Raw genomic sequence first — 24,336 nt, forward strand, 5'->3', positions numbered from 1 at the left:
CCCGCTTTTCAGTGATCGTGAGAATTGCTTCCATGTTTTGTTAGTTTGTTTCTTTTTGCTACAGAGGCTGTCATGGTAGAAGTTCAACAGGTATCAATTTCTCCTGGCATGAAGATGTAATGATGGGGGAATCTTTGTGTTGAATTTCTGTCTATGATACATCTGTTCAAATGAACTAGAAAAAGATAACATTAGAGTTTTAATATCTTCCAGATGATTTGAGTTCATTCAAACTGATTAGTGAAACTGTATGCATGTACTAACTTTTCTTAAGAAATGATGCCATCATGTGGCCAGTTTTTACATTTATACAAAAGTCACTTTTAGAATAGTGTTTTCTCCCTATTAGTTTGTTTGTAACCCATCAATCTGTTAACCACATAAACTGAACAGCATTTTTATTCGGTGCAGGTGATATTGTAAGGATATTTGATTTGTTCTCAGATAAACAATATTCTTTGAAAAATCATCTTAAATGCTTGCCTGAATCAAGAGATGTATATGGACTGTTAACAACACTGCACCGAGTATTGAAATTGTTTCACGGGAAGTTTTGATAAAACCATGTTGAAAATCCATACAATTAAACCTTCCATAACTTCCATAATACTTAAAACAGAGCTCTAGCTCAGAGTTCTTTTTCCTAGGGATGTGCAAAAAAATTGAACAAACCAAATCGGATTCAATTCAAAACAGCTTCTCCATGGATGGGATTTGTTCAAATTGATTCAAATTCACCTAAACTTGAATCACATTTGCTCAAATTAAATGTGAATTTGATTTGAATTTACCTGGGATTGAAATATATCCCATTCTGTGAAAACAGTTTTGAAGCGCCCCGAGACTTTATTGTGAACTGCCCCGAGACTTTGGTTTGGGGCGGTATAGACATGTATTAAATAAATAAATAAATAAATAAATAAATAAATATCAAATCGATTTGAATTTGATTCAAATTAGAATTGATTCAGTTGGAAATTTTGCACATCTCTAATTTTAATGCTGTTTTGGCATATCAAGAGTTTTGGATTCTCTAGTTGATTATTAGAGTTTAGCCTAATAATTAGAGATGCAACTATATTAAGTTATATGTTTGGTTAGTTAATCTATAAAGAGAAGACAGTAAGGCAGATTTATTTCATACAATTCCTTTTAAAAAAAACATTTTCCACTTCCCCACCTTACATAGTCTTTGTGTCTTACCAGCTGCATAACCGTGAGAGGATCAACTGTGGGACACATTTTAATGTGTGATTAAAACTTTTTTTGGTTGATTACAATAATTAGAACTTGCTACCTAAATTTGAATTCCACCTTGTTTGTCTTTATGCCACAGCTGAACTCACAAACTTTCATTTGTGAGTATAGTAATCAGCTGATGTAAAAAAAACTTTTTATGGTTTGTTTCTCTGGGTGGATTCAGACAACCATGTTTTTTTCCACACCATGGAGAAATTATGTGGAAAGACAGGTTACTATTGCATATCATATAGGTTGCTTACTTGTAATTAATAAAGTAGTCATCTATGCAGGCATACATGTGGTTCTGTGCTTGCTGAGAGCAAATTCAGAAATATTATAGGGGAACATTCTGTAGCCAGAGAACTGACATTTGTATCCCCTGCCCTGGAAAGACTTTTTAGCATCTGTGTAAACCATGAAGGGATGTGGTGATTACCTTCTTGCTTGGTTCCTTCAAAACAGCTATGCAACGTGTCTCACAACTGTGAGACACACAGCAGTCATGGAGAAGGAAGGGAGACTCTGTTGTCAAAGAACATTATTTATACATCAGTAATCTGTCTTTCTTCTTTATTTCTTTTTTATTGATACATCAGCAATCTATCTGTCTTCTTTATGGTTCTTGGATAGCTCTTCATATGGGTGACTAGTCCATTTCCTGCCAGGAGGGACTATTTGTGTCCTCAGGAAAACAAAGCATGAAAAATTGCTCTACCAAAAGCTCTCACATGCATGCCTAACGAATCTGACAGTCTTGACAGCATTTACTAGGTTGTAGCTTTTAAAAAGTGAAGTAGGAAAACACGTATTTAAATAGCAGGAAAAGTGACCATTGGCCTGGTGAAGTCACCTTAACGCCTTCAGGTTTTTGCTTAGAGAGTAATCACAGAAACTGTACAGTATGAATGTCACTGTGGAGACCAACAGAACCTTCACTGAGAACCCAGCCTAGAAGAAGAATATATTGTTATTTTGTCAATTCTATGTATTATATTTAGAAGGCCCAGGCCCTCCGTTTATCAAGTATTTAAAGCCCCTTTCTTGTCATTCTTTTGAAAGAAGACAAGAAAGAAAATATCCAGAATGAGATAGAACTCTGATACTACTTTGGTGGAGAAGGCTATATCATTCATGCCACCTTGTCTTTATGTACATAGAAAAAGCAAACCTCATGCCTCAGGATGCAGAGTTCTGCTTAGTTCTTGTAACAGAGATGACTTATACAAAAATATATGTATTAAGATACAAAAAGTGTACAGTCAATGAAGCCATGAGCTCAAAAGGTTTTTGTATCCACTAAGAGAGCACAAGAGAGAGGCTCCATTCTATAGTGGGGAAGGCATTTAATTGATTGGTATTTATTTATTTATTTATTTATTTATTTATTTATACATTTTATATCCTGCTCTTCCTCCAAGGAGCCCAGAGCGGTGTACTACATACTTAAGTGTCTCCTCACAACCACCCCTGTGAAGTAGGTTAGGCTGAGAGAGAAGTGACTGGCCCAATTCTTTCTTAAGCAAAGACAGTAAAATGTGTCAATTTGTTTGCATAAGATTTTAGCTGAGGGTTTCTTGGAATTCAGCAAGAGTTCTTGAAGTAACTGAGAAACACCTATGAGAGCTGGATTGTCCAAGCTGACAGTTTCAGTGTCAGACCACTATGTTGGAGAATTCACCCATGACACAATGGCAGCAGTTCCCAGTACAGTCTATAAGCAAACATACTGAGGTGATTCTCACGAGCGAGCAAAACCGGGCTGGGCTCCCTTAGCCTGGTTTTGCTCGCTCATGAGAACCACCGGGTGAGCCTGCCCATGTCAGCAAGCCCGCCTAAAATACCCTTCCCCTTAAATGAGGTTAACGAAGTGAGCACTGTGTTAACCCCGTTTTAACCCGCAAGGCATACTTGAGGAGGGGGATCCCAGGAATGCACTGTGCATTACTGGAACTCGGGGTGGGGGTGGCGGCGCACGGTGGTGCTTCCCTTCGCCTGACCCCTAGAGCTTCCGGAAATGCCACGGCCAGGCACGGAAGCACTGGAGCCAAGCCACCACATCTGCCTGCCCGAGGAGGGGTGTGTGATCATCTGCAAAACCCCTTTTGGCTCTGCACACTGATTGTGTGTAGAGCTTTGCTGTCTCCTTGTGATATGGGGAAACCAATCAAACAACAACTGGTGGGGCCACCATGAGGCTATTGGTCTTGGTCTCTGCAGATTTTGTGGGCTTCATCATTAAGGGAAGGAGGAAACACATACATGGGGGTACCTTGCCACATACTTTGTCTGTGCAGGGGGGAAACCCAGAATTATGCACTAACAAAGGAATGCCACAATTCCCACACACTTTGCAAAAATCCTTGGTGCAGTGAAGAAGCGAAAAGGGAGAATGCAATACTGAAAGTAGTCCATTCCAACCTCATACCCGTGAAACTTCCCGTGCTGTGACTGAATGGAAATATATATCCTTTAAATCTATTGACACAAACCAAATTGCTGTCATGAAGTGGGATAATGTCTCCAACACAAGGAATTTCCTAAAAACATTTATTCCTTAAAGGCTGGGGACTGAGCAGAGATCTGTATCCTCTGGGGCACAGTAAAACAGCAGGTATAAAAGCCCAAGCTGTTGAGGTTCCATAGTTGCTTTCTGAAACAGAATGGCTTCTTGGCACTGATGTAGTGACACAAAAATCTCCTATAGGTGGAAGGATTTTGAATTTGACCACTCTCATGATAAGTTAGAACACAATTTTTGGATTCCTGGATGGAGAAAAAACATGAGCCAATGTGACATCTTGATTAATGTACTGGACTTATATCAGAGGGTTCCAGTCCTTGCTCACCTAATGAAGCTTACTGGGCCAATTACTGAGGTCATTCACACAGTCAAAAACTCTGTTCTACCTGGGTTTTGGAGCTATGTGTGCTCCCAGTTTTCAGTTGTGCAGAAGCAAGGTCAGAGGAAAACCTGATCCAGGTAGGAGGAAAAGCTACCCAGCTTTTCCTCCTACCTTGCTGCCACACAACCAGAAATTGGGAGCACACACAATTCCCAAACCTGGGTTGAACTAGGGATGTGCACAAAACTGGTTTTTGCCAGTTTGGCTCAAATCCAAAGTGAATTCGACCTGTTCTGGAACTGGCCCCAGTTAGAGTTTGAACTGAGCTGGTTCGAGCCTGCTAGGAGCTCTACTGGTAATGGGGAATCTGGTGAGGATTCCCCTTTTCCAGTAAAGAGGCAGCGGGGCGGCTTGCCTAAGGGTAGAGCAGGCAGGAAGGGAGTAAGTAACTACTTACAAGTGCCACCAGTGGGACACCGCCAGTGGTGGCTCCGCACCCACCAGCCTCCCCCAGAGTAGGTAGGGCCAGCAGCAGCCTGGTTTGGGCCTCTGCACATGCATGGAGGTCATTTTAGTTACCTCTGTGCATGTGCAGAAGCCATTTGCGTGACCATGGTTCAGTTCGAACTCGGACTGGCTGAGGCCGGCCCAGTTCAATCCCAAACCTGTCGAACAAAGCCAGCCTGAACACCCCTAGGTAGAACACAGTTTTTGATTGTGTGAATGTCCTCACTGCCTCAGCCTAATCTAGAATTGTTCTCAGAATTATTGTGAAGAAAAAATCTATGCTGCCTTGAGCTGTCTAGAGGAAGGGTGGTATTAAGATGTAATAAAACAAATAATAAATTAATAATTAAACATGTATACTGTTTTTTCATAATTTTATTTCTTATTTTATTATACATTGCTCTTAATGTTTATAGATGGAAAGGTGATAAATGCATCCTATATACAAGGATATTAAACCAACTTAACATTTGTGAACCAAAATTTTACTTCTGTTGAAATGCTATTTAGGAGTATTCTCCTAGAATCCCATATTCCTTTATACGGCTATACAGAATGTAGTTATCCTCAGAAGATCCTTTGAGATTTGAAAATACCATTATCACTGTCTTATGTTTGGGAACAGAGATATTATGTTAATTGCTTGTTAAGTATGGTATATCAAAGAATCTTTGATATTAAGATTGCAAGGCACAGATAGGCAATCAATGGCATGTGTTGCTAGGTAGCCTAGTTAAGAGAACCTAAAAAAAAATGAATGCATCATTTGTCAGTCCACATTCAGAATATATTTGAAACACTAATGTTAAATAAGTACAAAATACATTATGTTTTGTTGGATGTAGTCTACTACATATTTGGTTCAAGTAACAATCTGGTAGGGTTAAGGGTATTTCATACAGTGTTTGTTTTATCTAGTTTGCTTTAGATGGTTATTACATGTTTCAAGATGTTCAAACAGATGATTATGTGGAAATTCCAGCAAATCTCTAAAATGAACAAAATAAAAGTATGAGAAAAGTATCAGCCTTTCTTGAGAGAATGTAAATATTTCTTTCCTCCTGAAGAATCTTCACAGGAGGCCTTATGTTCATGAGAGTCAACCTGAAGAGAGAGGATCGTAATGAGTCTTAGTAGAACAGAACCTGTCTGAAATCAGGGCATGAGTGCACTGCTAATAATCCAAGTATCTACATGCTCCTTTTGTGAACAATGTTCCTGGAAGGAGTAGTGTGAGAAATATGCACATGGGCACATGGAACTCTGCGCTAATATCACTTCTACTGTGTATAAACTGTATATATTGTTAGCATTCATCTGCAGTGCAAAACTGGTACAGGATTCTGTGCAGACAAACAGATTGTTCTGTGATGGGTGGTGGCTATGGCCAGGAGCACTTTCTATCAGCTTTGGCTGATTCGACAGCTGCGTCCATTCCTTGAAGAGAATTATCTCAAAACAGTGGTGCATCAGCTGGTAACCTCCAGGCTCAACTACTGTAATGCACTCTACGTGGGGCTGCCTTTGTATATAGTTCAGAAACTTCAGATAGTTCAAAATGCAGCAGGCAGATTGGTCTCTGGGGTAACCCGGAGAGACCATATTATGCCTGTCTTAAAACAGCTGCACTGGTTGCCGATAGTGATGTGCCCGGACCGATCCGGAAGCCATTCTACAGGCCTCCAGACCGGTCCGGACACGGGGCGGTTCGTTTTGGAAGGATTGGGGTGGGGGTTCCATTAAGGGCAGGGGAGAGTTTACTTACCCCTCCCGCGCTTTCCCAACTCCGGCGCAGTATTTACTGTAGAAATCGGGCAGCAGGATACCTCCCTGCCTCCCGTTTCCCTGCTTGGCTGGAGGGAAGATGGGGGGGGCAGACTTTTGCAGAGCTACCTAGGAGCAGCAGAGCAGGCTTTTGCGGGGCAGGCAGAAGAAGCAGCACGCGGTGTGTGCGCGTGGGGTGGGTTTGTGTGTGGGTGCACAGAGAGAGCTTCTTCCTCCTTGCAACGGCTCTTCAAAGTGCTTTGGCCGCCTCCCCTCCTCCGGCCCCCGATCCCGCCGCCAAGGCATTGCAACCACTCCTTCTCCTCCTGCGCGCCTTCTCCTGACAGGAGATCTCTCGGCACTCACATGGAGTTCAACGAGAGATCTCCTGTCAGGGGAAGGCGCGCAGGAGGAGAAGGAGTGGTCGCAGTGCCTTGGCGGCGGGATCGGGGGCCGGAGGAGGGGAAAGGGGAAAGGGGCGGCAGGGAGGTATCCTGCTGCCTGATTTCTACAGTAAATACGGCGCCGGAGTTGGGAAAGCGCGGGAGGGGTAAGTAAACTCTCCCCTGCCCTTAATTGAACCCCCCACCACAGTGCCGGACCGCAGCTCTGCAGTTCCGTGCACACCCCTAGTTGCCAATATGTTTCCGGGCAAAATACAAAGTGCTGGTTATTACCTTTAAAGCTCTGAACAGCTTCGGTCCGGGCTACCTTAGGGAGCGCCTAATGTAGTAATGGCTGGGTGAGGTATAATAAACTAAAGCTGAATCCAAGCAAGATGGAGGTGCTCATTGTTGGCGGCCATAATCTGCAAGATGAGATAGAACATCCTGTTCTAGACAAGGTTACACTCCCCCAGAAAGAACAAGTTCGGAGCTTGAGAGTGCTTTTGGACCCAGATCTCACCCTGGTACCTCAAGTTGAGGCTGTGTCCAGGAGCACTTTTTACCAGCTGCGATTGATTCGACAACTTCGCCCATTCCTTGAGGAGAATGACCTGAAAATAATGGTGCATGAGCTGGTAACCGGACTGCTGCAATGCACTCTATGTAGGGCTGCCTATTATGTAGCTCAGAAACTTCAGTTAGTTCAAAACGTGGCAGCCAGATTATTGTTTGTTTGTTTGTTTGTTTGTTTATAAACTGCCCCATCCAAAGGCTCTGGGCAGTGTACAACCAGTTTTAAAAGACATAAAAACATACACCATTTAAAACACAATGCTCAAAACAACAAAAACAGTTTGAAAACAATTCAAAACCCTTTAAAACCAATTAAAATACTTTAAGAACAATTTTAAAACCTTGGAAGGCCAGGCCAAACAAGTACGTTTTTAGGGCTCTCTTAAAGGCCCACAGTGAGCCTAAATTGTGGATATCTGCTGGAAGTGCCAGGAGCAACTACAGAAAAGGCCTGGTTCCGAGTCGCCATCAGATGACTCAGACAGTTGGTAACTGGAGACGGACCTCTCCAGATGACCTCAGCCTGCGATGGGGATCATACAGAAGAAGGTAGCCTGCTCTCTAAGGTAGCCCAGCCCCAAGCTGTTCAGGGCTTTAAAGATAATAACCAGCACTTTGTATTTTGCCCAGAAACATATCAGCAGCCAGTGCAACTGTTTTAAAACAAGCATAATATGGTCTCTCAGGGTTACCCCAGAGACTAGTCTGGCTGCCACATTTTGAAGTTTCTGAACTACGTACAAACATTATTGCAAACCTTATGCCTTTTCTTAAGCAGTTGCATGAGCTGCCGATATGTTTCCGGGCAAGGTACAAAGTGCTGGTTATTGCCTTTAAAGTCCTCAATGACTTAGGTCTGGATTACCTGAGAGAATGCCTTTCTCAACAAGATCCCCACCATTCATTAAGATCATCAGGAGAAGTATATCTTGGTGTGCCACCAGTTCAGTTCTCAGTTGTCACCCCCCTGGGTTGTGGAACACGCTCCCCATGGATATAAGAGGATTCTCTTCCTTGGAGGTCTTCAGGAGAGCCTTGAAGACACATCTTTGTAGCCTGGCTTTTAATGATATCTAGTTTTAGTTTTAATTTTAATCTGGTTTAAATTCTTTTTTAAAAATTTAATTGTTTTATGTGGTTTTGGTTTTGTTTAACTGTGTGTGTTTTATTTTAATGTAAACCACCCTGGGCCACTTTGGGAAGGGTGGTATATAAATTGATTGAATGAATGAATGGTGTGCCATGAAACATCTTACCATGGCACCACTGTATTTCACATGTCAGTAGTTATTTGATAGCATGGAAACATTGAGGGGGGAAATGTTGTGCTAATGTAATGTTCTCCACAGGTTATGATATTGGCTTGGTATGGCAGTCCATCCCATTTATGTAACTGCTTTTTAAGTATCTGGAACTATATGGGCTATAAGCAGTTTTTAAAAAATAAATCCTGGACTGTAAGAATCCAACACAACGCAGACATTAGCCAGAGTTGAATCATACTTCTGTGGCTTACTAATGGCAGGCAAGTGTCTCTATCCCTACCTTTAAAAGACAAGGATGGTCCACTATGAACATTGGTTAACCTCAAGCCAGAAGGACCCAGTTAACTGAAATAAAGTCTTCCATCTTAATAGGGTCATGGATCTACAGCCTGAGTCACCCTTGTAAATCATAATTACTATGCTCTCAGCAGCTCTCAGCAACATTGCATGCACACTTGAAAGACTACAATTAACTGTTCCACTATTCAAAACTCAATACCTGCTTCTTCTTTTATAGTAGTTGTGTAATATAAAAGATCTGCCATGTCCTGATGTTTCTTTCCAAAACAGAATAGTCCATGTATATTCCTGATTCTTTAGAAGCAAGCTTTAAAAGGAGAACAAAACCCACTTCCAGACCCTCACAAACACGATAAAATACCCTTATCCCACATCAATCTGAAAGTATGGCACATGTGCACAATCTGTGTTGTCCCCGCCTCCCTCCATGGACTATATGCCCATTCATTGCCTGCCTCGGTAAGAATAGCCTTTGCATTTTCACACCCTTTCACTCCTGTTCCATTTCTGAATACACCTTCAATCAGGACCTGCGCTCACAAAAAAGAACAAGGCCTCCTACAGTAGTTTCTCATGCAGAGTCCATTGGGATTTCTGTGTTGATATTCACTGGGCAAAAGAGGATTGCTTAACAAAGAATGCTTCAATTCCACAAAAACATTTCCCACTGTATTAACTTAAAAGAGAGTGGCAGGTCTGGGAACAGAATGAAACAGAGGCCCTCTCCGAGTTCTGGATTTTCTGTACAATGACAATTAGGTGAGTGAGTGAGTGAGTGAGTGAGTGAATAAGAATGTGTAATTGATTTAATAATCAAAACATATTTTTCATATGGTTATTTAAAGTGTGTTGGGTATAAAGATAATTTTTGGATTTTCTCATTAGCTATTGATGCATTTTATTTCCTTAACTATCAAAACTAAAAAACAGTGTGACTCCACAGGAATATAAGGTTTGTCATTGCTTGTCGCTGAGCTACTTAAGCCTGATTCTTGCATTAATGTTTGACAAGGTGACGTTTTACATGTTGTTTTCCGCGACAAGCTTTCTTCTGTATGTACCCCATCTGGTAATATATGGATCCATGAACTTGATCTCCTTGTATATTTCTTATATAGTGGAGAATAAGAGAAAATTACAATTCATGCATTTGAAGCCTTGCAAAGGAGTACAATTTGGAATGGGGAAATTATTGGCAGGGAAAGATTTAAGTGCCCCTTAATATAATCACCTCTCTGATCTCACTTGCCCCTCTGAAGCTGCTTTTTTAAAAAAAAAAACAAACCATGCTGATGATCTAATATGCAAATGTGTTTTACCATATTCCAAAAGCCTATATTCCAGCCAATATGAGTTGCACAGCTACCATTCTTCTTTGTGGGCTTTGACCTATGAGACACCTATGAGAACTGCATATGCAGCAAGCTTCATACAGAACCTTCTAGAACTTACCCCCAAGTTTTTTGATGTGAGCCCTGCCTTTATGAGTTATAGTGCATATCTAACTAAGTATGTGTGGTCTGTGTTTCCTCCCTCAGTTCTTTGACCACCATACAATAGTGTGGAGAAGAACCTCCTCTTTGCTGGTTTCTTCCTTCCAAATGAGCTTAGCTTCAAACATCCTTTTTCCTCATTTTATTTTATTTTATTTTATTTTATTTTATTCATCTATTCTGTTTTTCTTGCCATTACCAGCTTATCTGTCTTTTCATTTGTGTTTTATTTCTCCCACCATGCACCCTTCTCGCTGCCACTTTCTTCAGCAAATAGAAAATTAGAGATTTGCTTATGATACAGACCTTAGAAGGGATTTTCAATACCTCTTATACTCAACAAAACAGAGTGCACATGTTTACATCTTTCAGAGTGTGCATATTTACTGCAGGTTCTTATTGAAGGTATATTCAGAAAAGGAATAGGAATAACATGTGTGAAGAAACGCAATGATTTTTCTTACATACGCAGGCAGTAGTTGGGCACATACTGTAGTGGAGGTAGAGTGGGAATTTAACACAGATTAAGCTGAAAATTGTTTTCTCATTAATAAAAATGCATTTACAACTAAATATAGTTAATCTTTTATCTGTGTGTGGTAGTGGGAGGGGAGAAAATCAGCTTGCAGCTGCCAAACTCTAATCTGTCCTTCTGTTTTGTCTTCGCTGTAACTGCAGGTAACATTAGTTGCAAGGGGATGACAGAGCGCATTCACAGCATCAACCTCCACAACTTCAGCAATTCTGTGCTCGAGACCCTCAACGAGCAACGCAACCGTGGCCACTTCTGTGATGTGACGGTCCGCATCCACGGAAGCATGCTGCGCGCCCACCGTTGTGTGCTGGCGGCTGGCAGCCCCTTCTTCCAGGACAAGCTGTTACTGGGCTACAGCGACATTGAAATTCCCTCTGTGGTGTCAGTCCAGTCAGTGCAAAAGCTCATTGACTTCATGTACAGTGGGGTGCTGCGAGTCTCACAGTCTGAGGCCTTGCAGATCCTCACAGCAGCCAGCATCCTGCAGATCAAGACTGTGATTGATGAGTGCACACGGATTGTCTCACAAAATGTGAGTGACATCTATCCAGTGATCCAGGATTCTGCCCAGGAGACACCCCGAGGGACTCCTGAATCAGCCACTTCGGGGCAGAGCAGTGACACAGAGTCTGGCTATCTGCAGACCCATTCACAGCACAGCGTAGACAGGATCTACTCAGCTCTGTATGCCTGTTCTATGCAGAATGGCAGCGGAGAGCGTTCATTCTACAGTGGTGCAGTGGTCAGCCACCATGAAACAGCACTGGGGCTTTCCAGAGACCATCACATGGAAGACCCAAGCTGGATTACACGGATCCATGAGCGTTCACAGCAAATGGAGCGGTATCTCTCCACCACACCAGAAACAACACACTGCCGGAAGCAACCACGTCCAGTTCGAATCCAGACCCTGGTGGGCAATATTCATATTAAGCAAGAGATGGAGGATGACTATGACTACTATGGACAGCAGAGAGTGCAAATCCTTGAGCGCAATGAGTCTGAGGAATGCACTGAGGACACTGATCAAGCAGAAGGCACTGAGAGTGAGCCCAAGGGGGAGAGCTTTGATTCTGGAGTCAGTTCCTCTATTGGCACTGAACCAGATTCTGTTGAGCAGCAATTTATGGCTGGTCTCAGCCGAGAAGGTCAGCAAGAGCCTTCTCAAGCAGAACAAAATGATGCTTCTGCTGAAGGCACTCAACAGCAGCAACTAGTAGCCAACTCTTCCTCACCAGAGAGAGGCAATGACATTGAAAGGGACAGCACAGTGCTTACCATTACTAACAGTACTGAAAAGGGGACTTTGCAGCCTTCTATCACTACAACTGTTGCCCAACCATTGCCAAGTACCCAGCTCTACTTACGCCAGACAGAAACCCTCACCAGCAATCTGAGGATGCCGCTGACCCTGACCAGCAACACACAAGTCATTGGCACAGCTGGCAATACCTACCTGCCCGCACTCTTTACTACACAGTCTGCTGGCAGTGGCCCTAAACCTTTCCTCTTCAGCCTGCCCCAGCCCTTAGGTCAACAGACACAGTTTGTGACTGTGTCGCAGCCTGGCCTGTCTACATTTACTGCCCAACTGCCAGCCCCACAACCCCTGGCTCCTTCTGCAGGCCACAGCACAGCAGGTGGACAGGGTGAAAAAAAGCCTTATGAGTGTACCCTCTGCAACAAGACTTTTACCGCCAAACAGAATTATGTCAAGCACATGTTTGTACATACAGGTGAGTGTATGGCCTGATGGCTTATGTGTCTGAGACCAGGGAGGAAACACATTTTTGAGCATGCAGATCATTTGGAGAAGTATTTTTCTGTTACTCTAAAATAGGCAAAAAGATCCCGATGTTAAATACTTAGTCTAGTTGTTATACATAAGATGCTGAAATATTCATAGTAAAATAGATAATCTAGTTCAACATCCTATCACAAAGAAAAAATAAAAATCCTCTTGAAAACTTGTAATAATTAGGATGATTAAAGATATATCTATACATTTTAAACAGCTGCTTCTTATTCTACTTGAAAGTGAGAACAGTTGTCCCTCTTTTATCAAAGATATATTTGAAGACCTTCAGCCTATCTTTCCACAATCATCCCCCCTACCCACACACACCACTGTCCAACAAGGCTAAATATAGCCAGAAGTATCTGATTGGCCACTACCAGAAGCAGGATGCTGGACTAGACCTTTATTCCAATCCATCAGGGTTCTTCTTATATTCTCTTAACAGTCCTTAAAGGTTTGTCTTCCAGGCCCTATATTATTTATTTATTTCCAATATTTAAATCCCACATTTCTATACAAGTAGAATAAAAGTAGTTCATAGGAGCTCTCCTCTGACTCTTTTCCAGTGTGTCAACATCCTTTTGGAGCTCTGGAGCGCAGAACAGAATACAAGACTACTGATGTGGTTATGCAGTTTAAAATTTAATGCATCCAAGTCTTGTGAATAGTGCCCTGTTTGAACTAAAATGACATTCTGAGAAAAATTACTCAAACTAGTCTCATTGAAATTAAAAGTTTAGAATTAACTTGTCTTTTTAATTTCAATGGGACTACTTTTGGAAATTTTCCTCAGTAAGTCAGCCACACCACTAACATTATATGCCCTTGTGTCATATTATGGAGCCACATTCAGTTTGTTAGGCTATAACCCCCAATTTATCTTGGAAGTGTTTGTACATTGCCAGTTTTCCCCCATGTTATGTTTCTGCATTTGGTTCTTCATTCCTTTTTATAGGAATAATCTAACTCTTGAGTGTATTAAGACCATTCTGAATGTCCAGTCTAATCTGTAGAGTTTTTAAAATTTCTCCCAATTTTTTATAAAGACATTTTAAATCTATAGGGCCCACTCCTTTATCACAGTCATTAAAATAGCACCAGGTCCCTCACCTCTGGAATTTCTAGTTACCTTTTTTCAGTTAGGTACCAGTCTATTTAATATCTTTTATTTGCAGTTTTTAAGCTAGTTCTATATCCCTCATATGATAGTTTATTCACTTATGTGTATACCACTCCAAACCTGCTTCTCTTGGCACTGGAGGGAGATTAACCTCCTAGGCTGAAGAAACTGCCATTATTTGTTGACTAAAAATAAAAACTCTTCTAGTTACTGGAAATAAATTAATAGTTCTGTAATTGCCCAGATATTCTCCATTTTTAAAGCAATATATTTGCTCTCCTTCAGTCTTCTGAGACCACAGTAGTTTTCCATGAATTCTGGTAGCTAGTGATTCTGTGATAATGGTCAATCTACCTCCTTCAAGGTCTTCTTGAATATGCTCCCACCGCACCGCCCCCATCAAAGTCTCTACCTTTTGCTATTTATAGTAAAGAGTAACCCCCTTTCTTGTTTCTAACATTTCTCAGCAAGGCAGAGGAAAAAGGGTCATGATTCATAATACTGTACTAGAGAATTTAGACTGTCATTTCATAGATTTAATTGTTGAGGCTACAAAGACAAAAATGTCCCTCCTAACTTCCAAATAAGTATATCTACAACAAAAGTACTTCAGACAATTTCTTCTTAAAACTCTCAAGAGGTGAAGCATAACCCAATGGGTTGGGAAGATGAAGGCTTAGGTGGAAGAGTTATAGGGAGGCTTATGGGGGGAGACTAAATTCAGAGATCATTCTGCACCCTTTCTCCATTGCTTGCAATACAGCTGCCCCATGCTTCACTATGAGTATGGCTAAAGCCAAGGCACTATCTTTTTTTCCCTATGCCTTGCTAGAACTCTCCCAGCTACCATTTACTGGTCACTGTTACACAGTATGGGTGGAACTGTTAGCCGAGGAACTTTATGGATTTACAGAAAATTTGAGTTTGTGTTCCTGAATATTATGTCCCCTATAATATAACTAGAATTAGTATTGTATTGGCACTCATTCAATAATGCAACCAAACAAAATACAGTGATATCACCTCTGCTCAACTATATTTTCTAATTGGTGTCATTCATGGCATAATAACAATAATTTTTTAAAAGGGCTCAGATAAAAACCACTATACAAAGACACCCAACTCTGTACTTTGGTCAACTTAGTTCATCTTTTTGTTCTCCTGTTTGAGGAAATAAATATTCACTTTTAGTTGAGACAAAAGAAAAACATATATAATAAAAGCAGACATTAATTTCTAAGAAAGCAATCCTCCCCTAAACATTGTTCAACAGTTAGAACAGCTAGAGCTAGCCTGTTCATTGGAGAATTTCAATCAGTTGGTGTTAACTCTTTTTTCTGGTTCCTTCTTCCTCCCTATCTCTTTCCTCTCCCTTATGCCAATATGCAGGAGAGAAGCCTCACCAATGCAGCATTTGTTGGCGATCTTTCTCCCTAAAGGATTACCTAATCAAACACATGGTAACACACACCGGTGTCCGAGCCTACCAATGCAGCATCTGTAACAAGCGTTTTACCCAGAAGAGCTCCCTAAATGTACACATGCGTCTCCATCGCGGAGAGAAATCCTATGAATGCTACATCTGCAAGAAAAAATTTTCACACAAGACCCTGCTCGAAAGACATGTGGCTCTGCACAGTGCCACCAATGGAACACCTAGCACAACAGGCACTGGAGCAAGGGCTCTCCCTGCTGGAGTGATGGCCTGCACAGAGGGAACCACGTATGTCTGCTCTGTTTGTCCAGCTAAGTTTGACCAAATTGAGCATTTCAATGACCACATGAGGATGCATGTTTCAGATGGATAAGTATTCTCTGTTATGAACAAAACCCAACCAGAGAAACAACAAAAAGCTATGGCACTAGAATTTAAGATTTTATTTTTTTTTTCATTTTTACTTTTGGTTTATTTCATTTCATTTTTGTATTACATGAAGAACTGTTTTTTGCCTGCTGGTACATTACATTTCTGGAAGCTGGGTGAATAGTAATTATTCCAGCCTTCCTTTGATGGTGGCCTTAAGGCCAGATAGTGCTTCAGGAGATCTACTGGTTGGATCTCTAGCTACTGGCCTCTAAATACAACCCTTCTTTACTACAAAAAAAAAAAAAACTTTAAAAAAAATCTTTTTTGTCACTTGTGAAGAGCACTACAAAAAAAAAATCGACAAAAGCAGAAGTATATAATGAAATCTACAAGGCCTACTGTCGTAAGTACACCACTTGCAGTGTTTCAGTGGACAGATTCACAATTCTGACCGCTTTGGACTTCACAGTATCCAGTTAAATCTGTGGAATAGAACTGTATGGTTGAGCAACAACCACAGAAAACAGGCCCTACTGGATTCCAACATTAGTCTTGCTATCATAAAAAGGGCTGTGGAGAAGGGCAAGGGAGTTTGGGTTGGTTGGATGGTGTGGAGTCCCTGCAGGATGGGGAAGGCGAATCATAGGTTCCTCTTGTGGATTCGGTTCCATTCCACACATTCTGATTTATGATCCCCAACTTCTTTCCCCCCACTAACACCAACTCCATCTTTAATCAAAACCTAGGAATAAGAAGGTAAGAATGAGGTGAGAAAAGGTGGCTTTTTGTAATTTATTCAGTGTCTTTGCTGAGCCTAGGGCCTCAGCACAATCAATGGGACTTTGTCAACTATCAGAAAGAAACATCAAAAGGAAAAGATTTCAAGTGTTTTTTCACCTAGTGTTCTAGGTACAAGAGAAGGATTAGCTCCCACACCTTAGGGGTAAAATCAAAAAGGCTGCATCAAGATTTACTCTTGTGGAGGGAAGTAAAGTAGAAGTGAGTGGGGAGTAACTAAAAAAGAGTTCTCAAGATTTTTTTTTAATTCAAAATTTTATAGAGGGACAGAAGTGGTGTTTACCAGATAGAGTGCTGATTTTTTAAAAAAAAATATATTTACCACAGTATTTGTGTAAAAAAACAAAAAAAAACAAAAGTGTAACCTTGTTAAAGTAATTTTTGTTTTCTCTTTTGTTTTGCATACACTGCCACTAATACCTGCTCAATTTGCTCCATGTAACTGAATATATATGTGTGTGTGTATGTTTATATATTATTTATATATACATACCTACACACACACACACACACTCACACACATATTTTATTTTAGATAAGGACTGTTAAGATTAGGTATCCTGCTTCCAAATAGCAAGAGGGAAAAGAAGGGAGAGGTGATCGCAATGTGTTGTTTCAAAGAAGACAAAACTTATGCCAACTTTTTCTATTGTTTATTGTTTTATTAATTTGAAAATAATAGCCTGGGAGTAGAATGTGATTTCAGTTATATGTGATTTCATCCACCATATTCTGTCCACCTTGGAGTGTCATTTGAAAAGCCATTCTGAATTTGGATTTACAATGTTCTTAGGCTTTTAGTGGAGTTCCATCCAAAAATATGATGAAAGGAGGTTAGTTTTCAGAAGCAAGATTTTTAACACTCAGCCCTTGGAATTTGATTTTGCTCATAAATTCTGGAAGCCCCTAGAATAAAAGCATTCTTTTACTTAAATGATCACATGTACAGACAAATGTAGATTTGTCTGTTTTATTGTTCTTATACATCCATCTGTAATCTTCCATAATTATATGAGAAATGGATCCCAGCTCTCTAGTTTACATAAATGCAAAAAAAAAAAACAACCCTTTGCCCTTACAGTTAAACTTCCCTCTTTTTCACCTGCAAAAATTTAAGCCTAAAGGCCACACCTTGCATTCTCTGTTTATCCAAAGCAGCATAAGGCATGCAAGATATACATTAAAGGTTCCTTTAATTTTGTGTTTTTATTGATGAACTCCTCCCCTTCCTAGAGGAGTTTTAAAGAATTTATCACCCAAGATTGATTCTCATACTTTTTGGGTGCTACATAAAACTGGACCAATGTCTAATAATTATCTAAGTAAGCATTTTTCCTGTGCCCAGGCACAGCAATTTCTAGTGCAGGCAGAAAAGTATCTAATAATTATATGCAAAAAGAGGGACAAAGAGAAAATGCTTATAATGATTTTAAATGTATCTCTGTTTCAACCAAACTTTCTGAGACTGGATTTCTAAGCATGCTAATCTGGAAATAAGTTTCATGGAAATTCATGGGACTGATTCCATGTAAAGTATTCAGGAGCGGCATGCCAGGTTTATGCCAGTCTATGGTTTTCATGAAACACTCCTCCATTCTAGATGTCTTTTTCATTATTTATTCAATACTTAAAATTTTGATTATTCCATGTGTAAAATCTTCCTTTGCAGTAGCTGACATTCTTAATAACCTTGTGGAGATGCAGTGTACAAACTACCTCCACAGCATTTAGTAATGCAAAACATCACAGTAGCAATTTTTGCCAATCTCCCTTTCTCATGGAAGCGCTCCCTGAAACCCAAAAGTAGGTTCCTGAGTGTCATTCACCCTTCAGGGACCTACTTCCAGGTCACAGGGAGTGCTTCTGGGGCGAGAGGGATCAGCTAAAATTGTACCTCCCACACACACAACACGTGCAGTGCAACACTGTATTACTAAATGCTGTAAGGGCACTTTGCATGCAGTGCCTCTGCACCATTAGTCAGGATGTCAACCACTGTATCTATAATTTAGCTGAGATAAAATAATTATCAGGTATGCCATATATCACTAAAAGCTGTCATTCCTCCAACACCAATATTTTAAAATGATCAAGCATGCACTGTTCTAACAAATGATTCTAATAATATTTATTCTGTTTCACTCACCAATCAGGAAGTATAACACCTCAGTCACAGATAAATTAAATCTATCCCACAGATTTCAGTATAAATTAATTCCACATATAATTGTGGATCAAGCAAAGGATCCACACATAGAATTGGTGTTCTGTTGAATAAATGAGGAAGCCCACCTACACAGCAACTGCTTCCCCATGGGGCTCTGAATGGTGGAAAATTTGTTTACGATATAGATGTAAAATACTGATTCTCAGTATGATTCCCAGGCCATGGACAAATAATAGCTGCATCAGGAAATGAAAAAAATGAGAGCAAGGGACAAGAACTTGACAAAAGTATATGACAGTGTATTTTGGAAGAGCAGCATCTTTGAGTGCAAAGATTAGACAGTAGTGTATCTTTTTCATTATATTTTAAACAGTATTTCAATTAGTCCTATATATCCTGCATGCCACATTAAGCCTGGTGATGGGGCAGCTGTCAACATTATTAGATATCCTAGCAATTTTGGTCCATATGTTAACTTTAGAGGGACATTTTGTGACGTGCACACATTAACTACAGAAGTCTTTGGAAAGAGAGAAAAAGGTTTTTCTTTCTTTCACAGGATATATAGAACTAGTTGAGATACTGTTTAAAATATAATGAAAAAGTCTCACCTTCAACTGATGCAAATATTCTCTCTAAAATGGAAATCTATATTACAATAGAATCAATAGGTTCTAGTCATATCCACTTTTTCATATTCAGTGCACTCAGAGTGGCTCAAAAGTAAAATGAGAATTACACAAAAATAGCAACATGAATGCATATTCTAGTAATCTGATGTTCAATTGCAAATGAATAACACCCATCAAAAACTAAGAGCTGCTCCAGACATTTGCTGGGCAACAAAAGGCTTTGCTTGGTGAAGGAGTTGTAAAGGTGCCCCTTTCTTCCATCTTGCACCTGAAGTAATGCATAATTTGGGTATTCTATGCATAAGCTTATATGTGCAGCTGCCCCATTAATGCAATCTTATCAGCATCCTGTGAAGAACCATATAGAATTGGGTGTTTACATGATACATGCTCAGGGTTGCCTTTGCCACTCAGTTTAGAGATGCAGCCTAAAGCTCTGTGGAGTATCTGTGTGGACATAAAGCTCCACTTGTGCAGAGCATCCCCAAGTACAAAAGAGAACAAAGCATCCCCTGCAGTGTCCTTACCAGAACCACTTGATCAGGACATGATCTTGCACTCAGATTGCTCCTACAGAGTCAGCCGAATACTTTTGCTGCTCAAGAGGCAAACTGATCTTTTCGTTCCACTGTTTTCTCACAGGGGTCAGTTTACAATGTTTTAAGAAATATAGCAAATTCTCTATAAACAACAAATACAAACGAATCTGACTTTATGAAAAAGTTCTTCTAACTCAAGCATTTTAGCTCTGGGTTTATAACACCACACAATATATAACCTTGTCATAATCAAACACATAAGCAAATGCCAAATGGTTTCAACTGCATTAAGCAGACCTAACCTTATGTTGGCTTATGGATTCTTAATCTGAAGCTCTTCTCATATAAGTACAGATTGTTTACTAGTTTTTCTGAATCAATATAATTTCATGGTCTCAGTGATTATTTTGGCATTGAATTCTACTGGACAATTAGTACTGTGTAAAAAAATATTGTTTTCTGCTTTAAATATATTTGCACTGAACTTAATTGAACTTCCATTAGTTTAATTATTGAAGGGCTGAATAACAGCGCCAGCATAATCTTCCATTTTATAATGAATTTTTTAAATCCTCACTAAAAGCTTTGTAAAGAATAGAAGATCAATACTGTGCCTCATTGTCTTTGCTGAGAAATGGGGAGAAAGCACTAATTTGCCTGTAAGTAATTTTTGCTGCTATTCTCTGATTAAAGGAGTTAATTCACCTACTGGCAGCATTGTATACCAGAAGGTACTCAGACTATAGAAAGATTATTTAAGAATAATGTAAAGTTTATGTCCCCATAAGAGCTTCCTGTGTTCAGTGACATGCAGCACAAATATATGTATGCACAAGCCTCAGAAGCTCTATTACTGCCAAGTAAATATACATAGAATTGGAGCCTTAGCACTTAGTTTGCATATTACAATATGCAGGGGGAAATAGTGGAGGTATTAAAACGTAGAAATGGAATCCAGTCATGGAATCCTTTTCTGCCTCATAACATATTGTGCAAAAGAGTTTTGGGGTTGCCCCCAAATTACAGAAGACTAGTAGAGGCGAGTGGTGGGAGCGGATCCTATGGCTTGTGGACTTCTTTCTGCCCCTAGAGAGCCTTTGGTTCACTATATAGAGTCAGCAAAAGTGGTTTGAGGAGATCACTCAATTAACCAGGGACCTAATATTGACATGCCTTTAAGATGGGCATTAGACTGAATTTATAGCTTCACATTTCAGATGCATTGCATAACTGGTAGGACTGTTGGAGCTTAGAGAGTACATCCACTTTACATCTGAACCCACATCCTCTAGGGGCCACTTCATATATATCTATTTCCCTGTAAAGGTAAAGTGTGCCGTCAAGTTGATTCTGACTCCTGGCGCCCACAGAACCCTGTAGTTTTCTTTGGTAGAATACAGGTGGGGTTTACCATTGCCACCTCCCGCGCAGTATGAGATGATGCCTTTCAGCATTGTCCTATCTATATTGCTGCTGCCCAATATAGGTGTTACCAGCGGGGATTCAAACCGGCAGCCTTCTGCTTGTTAGTCAAGCATTTCCCCGCTGAGCCACTTAAGTCAGTAGTTGCTGCCAAAAACCACAGACAGCAACCACAGACTCCCACTCAGTGAGTCAGTTGCTCATTCTGGTAATCTGTGGATACAAAATAATATTTCAACTCCCCTATTCCATCCATAGAGTGTTAACATTAATGATGGACATGCCTTCTCAGTCTCGATTCAGACTGGGTCACCTAAAACAAGCAAATTTGTCCAGATCTGAGTTCCAGATGCTTCTGATGTCACTGGGAAAACAATAACTGGAGGCTCACAGGCCCCCCACTACTGCCCCCTTCCCTCCAAATGTATCTGTTGGTGATGAGAAGAACCGCTGCTGTGGTCTTGATTAAGCCTAGAATGCAGCATCAGTGTCCCGTGTGCCAAGATTCTGGGGCACCATTGTTGCCCAGGGCTTTTGGGCCCTTTATACGTACCCAGATACATTTCCGCTAGAAAGGCTGACAGGTGGTGGTGGGAGTTCTGAGGAGTGCTGGGGCCCAAAACTGAGCTAATTAGCTGAAACTGGACATCAAAAAAGTTTGGGTTCAGTTCATAAGTAGCTCAGGAATTCTGAACTTGAATAAAGCCTAAATCGTTTGCACTATAAACTCCCCAATACTGCACTTCAGTAGTTCATTACGGCATGTCTCAAGGTAGTGGCTCTGGTAGTTGCATAATGATGGTGCATGCAACTGGAACAAAACTATAGCGGGTAAGAACTTCATATCCTATTGCTTGTGGGTAGATCACCAGTACTAGCAAAGATATACGTAGGTGAATAGCCCTAAAAAGAACTTGGATTATATTTGGCACACATGAAAATGAAAACTTTAGTGAACATTACGTCTGGCTTTTTAAATAGGACACTGTCATATACTTTTGTTGCAGAATTTTAGGTTATTCATTTCACAAAAACATTTTAGAATGGCTAATATTGTTTTGAATGCCCAATGATTTCAGTTTGGATATCAAACTATTTTTATATGAATTTAAACCTTTCCAGGCAGTGCTGTTTATCCAGGAATGTTGCCCCTTCTCTAATATATGAAAGCTAAAAATCAAAGTAGTTTGTTTTCACTTCCACATTAGTTTCCTACTTTACCAATTATAGGAAGTGGCAAATGGCAGTCACAACAGATGAGAATAATGCAGCACTGGGGGGTGTGTGTGTGTGTGTGTGTGTGTGTGTGAGAGAGAGAGAGAGAGAGAATGAATTTCAACTACCTTTCCTTTCCACTCAACTCCTCTGCCACTCAAAAATATGTTGCTGAGGATCACTGAGTCCTCAGAGGCATATTTCTGGTGGCACAGATGCTTCCAGGGGAAGGAAAGTCGTTGAAATTCCCCACCCTGCTGCTCTGTGAGCATGGGTGCTGCTTTAGGCAGGAACTCAGTAGCAGCTCTGGTAATACTCACATAGCACCCATGCTTTGTTAGTCTAGGTGTCAGCCAATGCTTCTGGCAACTAAATAACTTAAAATAAAAATAGTTAATAAAAATAGTTATTATTACCAGAATTCAGTAAAACTGTAACATCTTAAAAGCTAGATTTTCAGTTGCACAGATATAGTGTGTGTGTGGCAATGCCATCTGAAAAATATCCCAATTGACTGTAAAAGCAGTAAAATAAAGGCTGGTTTTTCATCTGTTAAAACACTTTGATTATGCAGCAGGATGACAGACAAGCAATGTTAACTACCCACCTTTTGAACATAAAATGCACTCCCTTTTTTGAATGGCTGGCATTAATGCTGTTCCTTGGTTCTGTTTTCCTTCCCACATCAATAAAACAAATCTCTATTCATAATCAAAAAGGCATCCTGAAAGCTCCTGACTTCTTTTTTTAAGTAAAATTTTAAAATCACCTGTGTATTATTTCCCCATCCCACTCTCTGATTGCTACTTCTTGGAGTAGCACCTACATGAAACAACCAGGTATTTTAAAGCAAGGAAGGAAAAGATTTACAGAATTAGATCCTTGGAGAAAGGGAGAGTACTGCTGACCTTGCTATCCCTGAAAAAGTACTTATCCCAAATCTGATGGGAGTCTTACGTTTAACTTCACAAAATAGTCCTAGAATAACAAGACACAGTCACATAATCCTGGTTAAAAGGTTAACCAGGGTTTTTGAGCCCTGCAGAGCTGATTGTGAGAACCCAGAATTTCCAAGCAATCCTGGTCAAACTGCTGTGGTTAAACTGCATTTAACCAAGATAGATAACCAGGATCTGATCCTGCTTGGAAAATCTGGGTTCTCACAATCAGCTCTATGGGGTTCAATGATCCTGGTTAACTCTTTAATCAGGATTGCCTTGATTGTGTGAATGCAACCTAAATAAAACACTCCCTAATACTGTAATAGAACACTGAAGAAGGTGGTGAGATGAAATGGAAATTCCATTGGGAAGAAAAATATATTGCAGCCTTTTGTAGGATTGCTGCCTTAAAAAAAAACACCCTTTAAAGAGGGAGGAGTGTATTATTTTTTATACCTACATGAATATATATGATTTTAAAATGTACATCTGTGTGAAATGCTGCATATTTGTTTTAAAACTGTGTGATAGCACGTGGGTAGGAAGTGTTAAGTGAGCTGTGAAGAGTCCACTAGCTGGGAAGTATTTGTGCTACTGTCAAGGTAGCGCTTAATCTATTTGCACTGTACTGTGCCTGTTGGGTGTCAGTTAAATAACTTAAAACGTTTTGGATTCATCATGGGCAACTTCTTTTATAATAATAACTTTGCAACCCATGTCCCTAAGTTAGTCAAATGGCTTATCAGTGGAGTTAACCTAATGTAAGCTTCATGGTTTGGGCAATGGCATTAAGGGTGGTAAAACTAGATGTAACAGTGGTGGATATGTGTTTAATCATGGGGAAAGAGACTTGGGGAGGGAGTAAACTGTAGGCAGGAGGAGGGCTCTGCACTCCTCATGCACACACCCCTTATCTCTGTTGAAAATTGAATTCACCCCTCTGCATGATGGGGCAAATCTGTGTTTAATCACACAGATCTACCACTGTC

The 24,336-nt window shown here is 40.3% G+C and overlaps 1 protein-coding gene across 19 annotated transcripts in view; it reads left to right on the forward strand.

Moving 5' to 3' along the window:
- ZBTB20 (zinc finger and BTB domain containing 20) overlaps positions 1–23,459 on the forward strand; it is an 852,388-nt gene extending 828,929 nt beyond the window's left edge. For all 19 annotated transcript variants that reach the window (XM_053309295.1, XM_053309299.1, XM_053309297.1 and 16 more), the window contains 2 exons: positions 11,052–12,644; positions 15,216–23,459. In XM_053309295.1, coding sequence (XP_053165270.1) covers positions 11,052–12,644; positions 15,216–15,634 — 2,012 coding nt within the window. In that variant the 3' untranslated portion in view covers positions 15,635–23,459. The remainder of the gene's footprint in view (positions 1–11,051; positions 12,645–15,215) is intronic.
- The last annotated feature ends 877 nt before the right edge of the window (positions 23,460–24,336 follow it).

This window comes from Hemicordylus capensis, chromosome 3, assembly GCF_027244095.1.
Source record: "Hemicordylus capensis ecotype Gifberg chromosome 3, rHemCap1.1.pri, whole genome shotgun sequence".
In the NCBI taxonomy this organism is placed as follows: Eukaryota; Metazoa; Chordata; class Lepidosauria; order Squamata; family Cordylidae; genus Hemicordylus; species Hemicordylus capensis.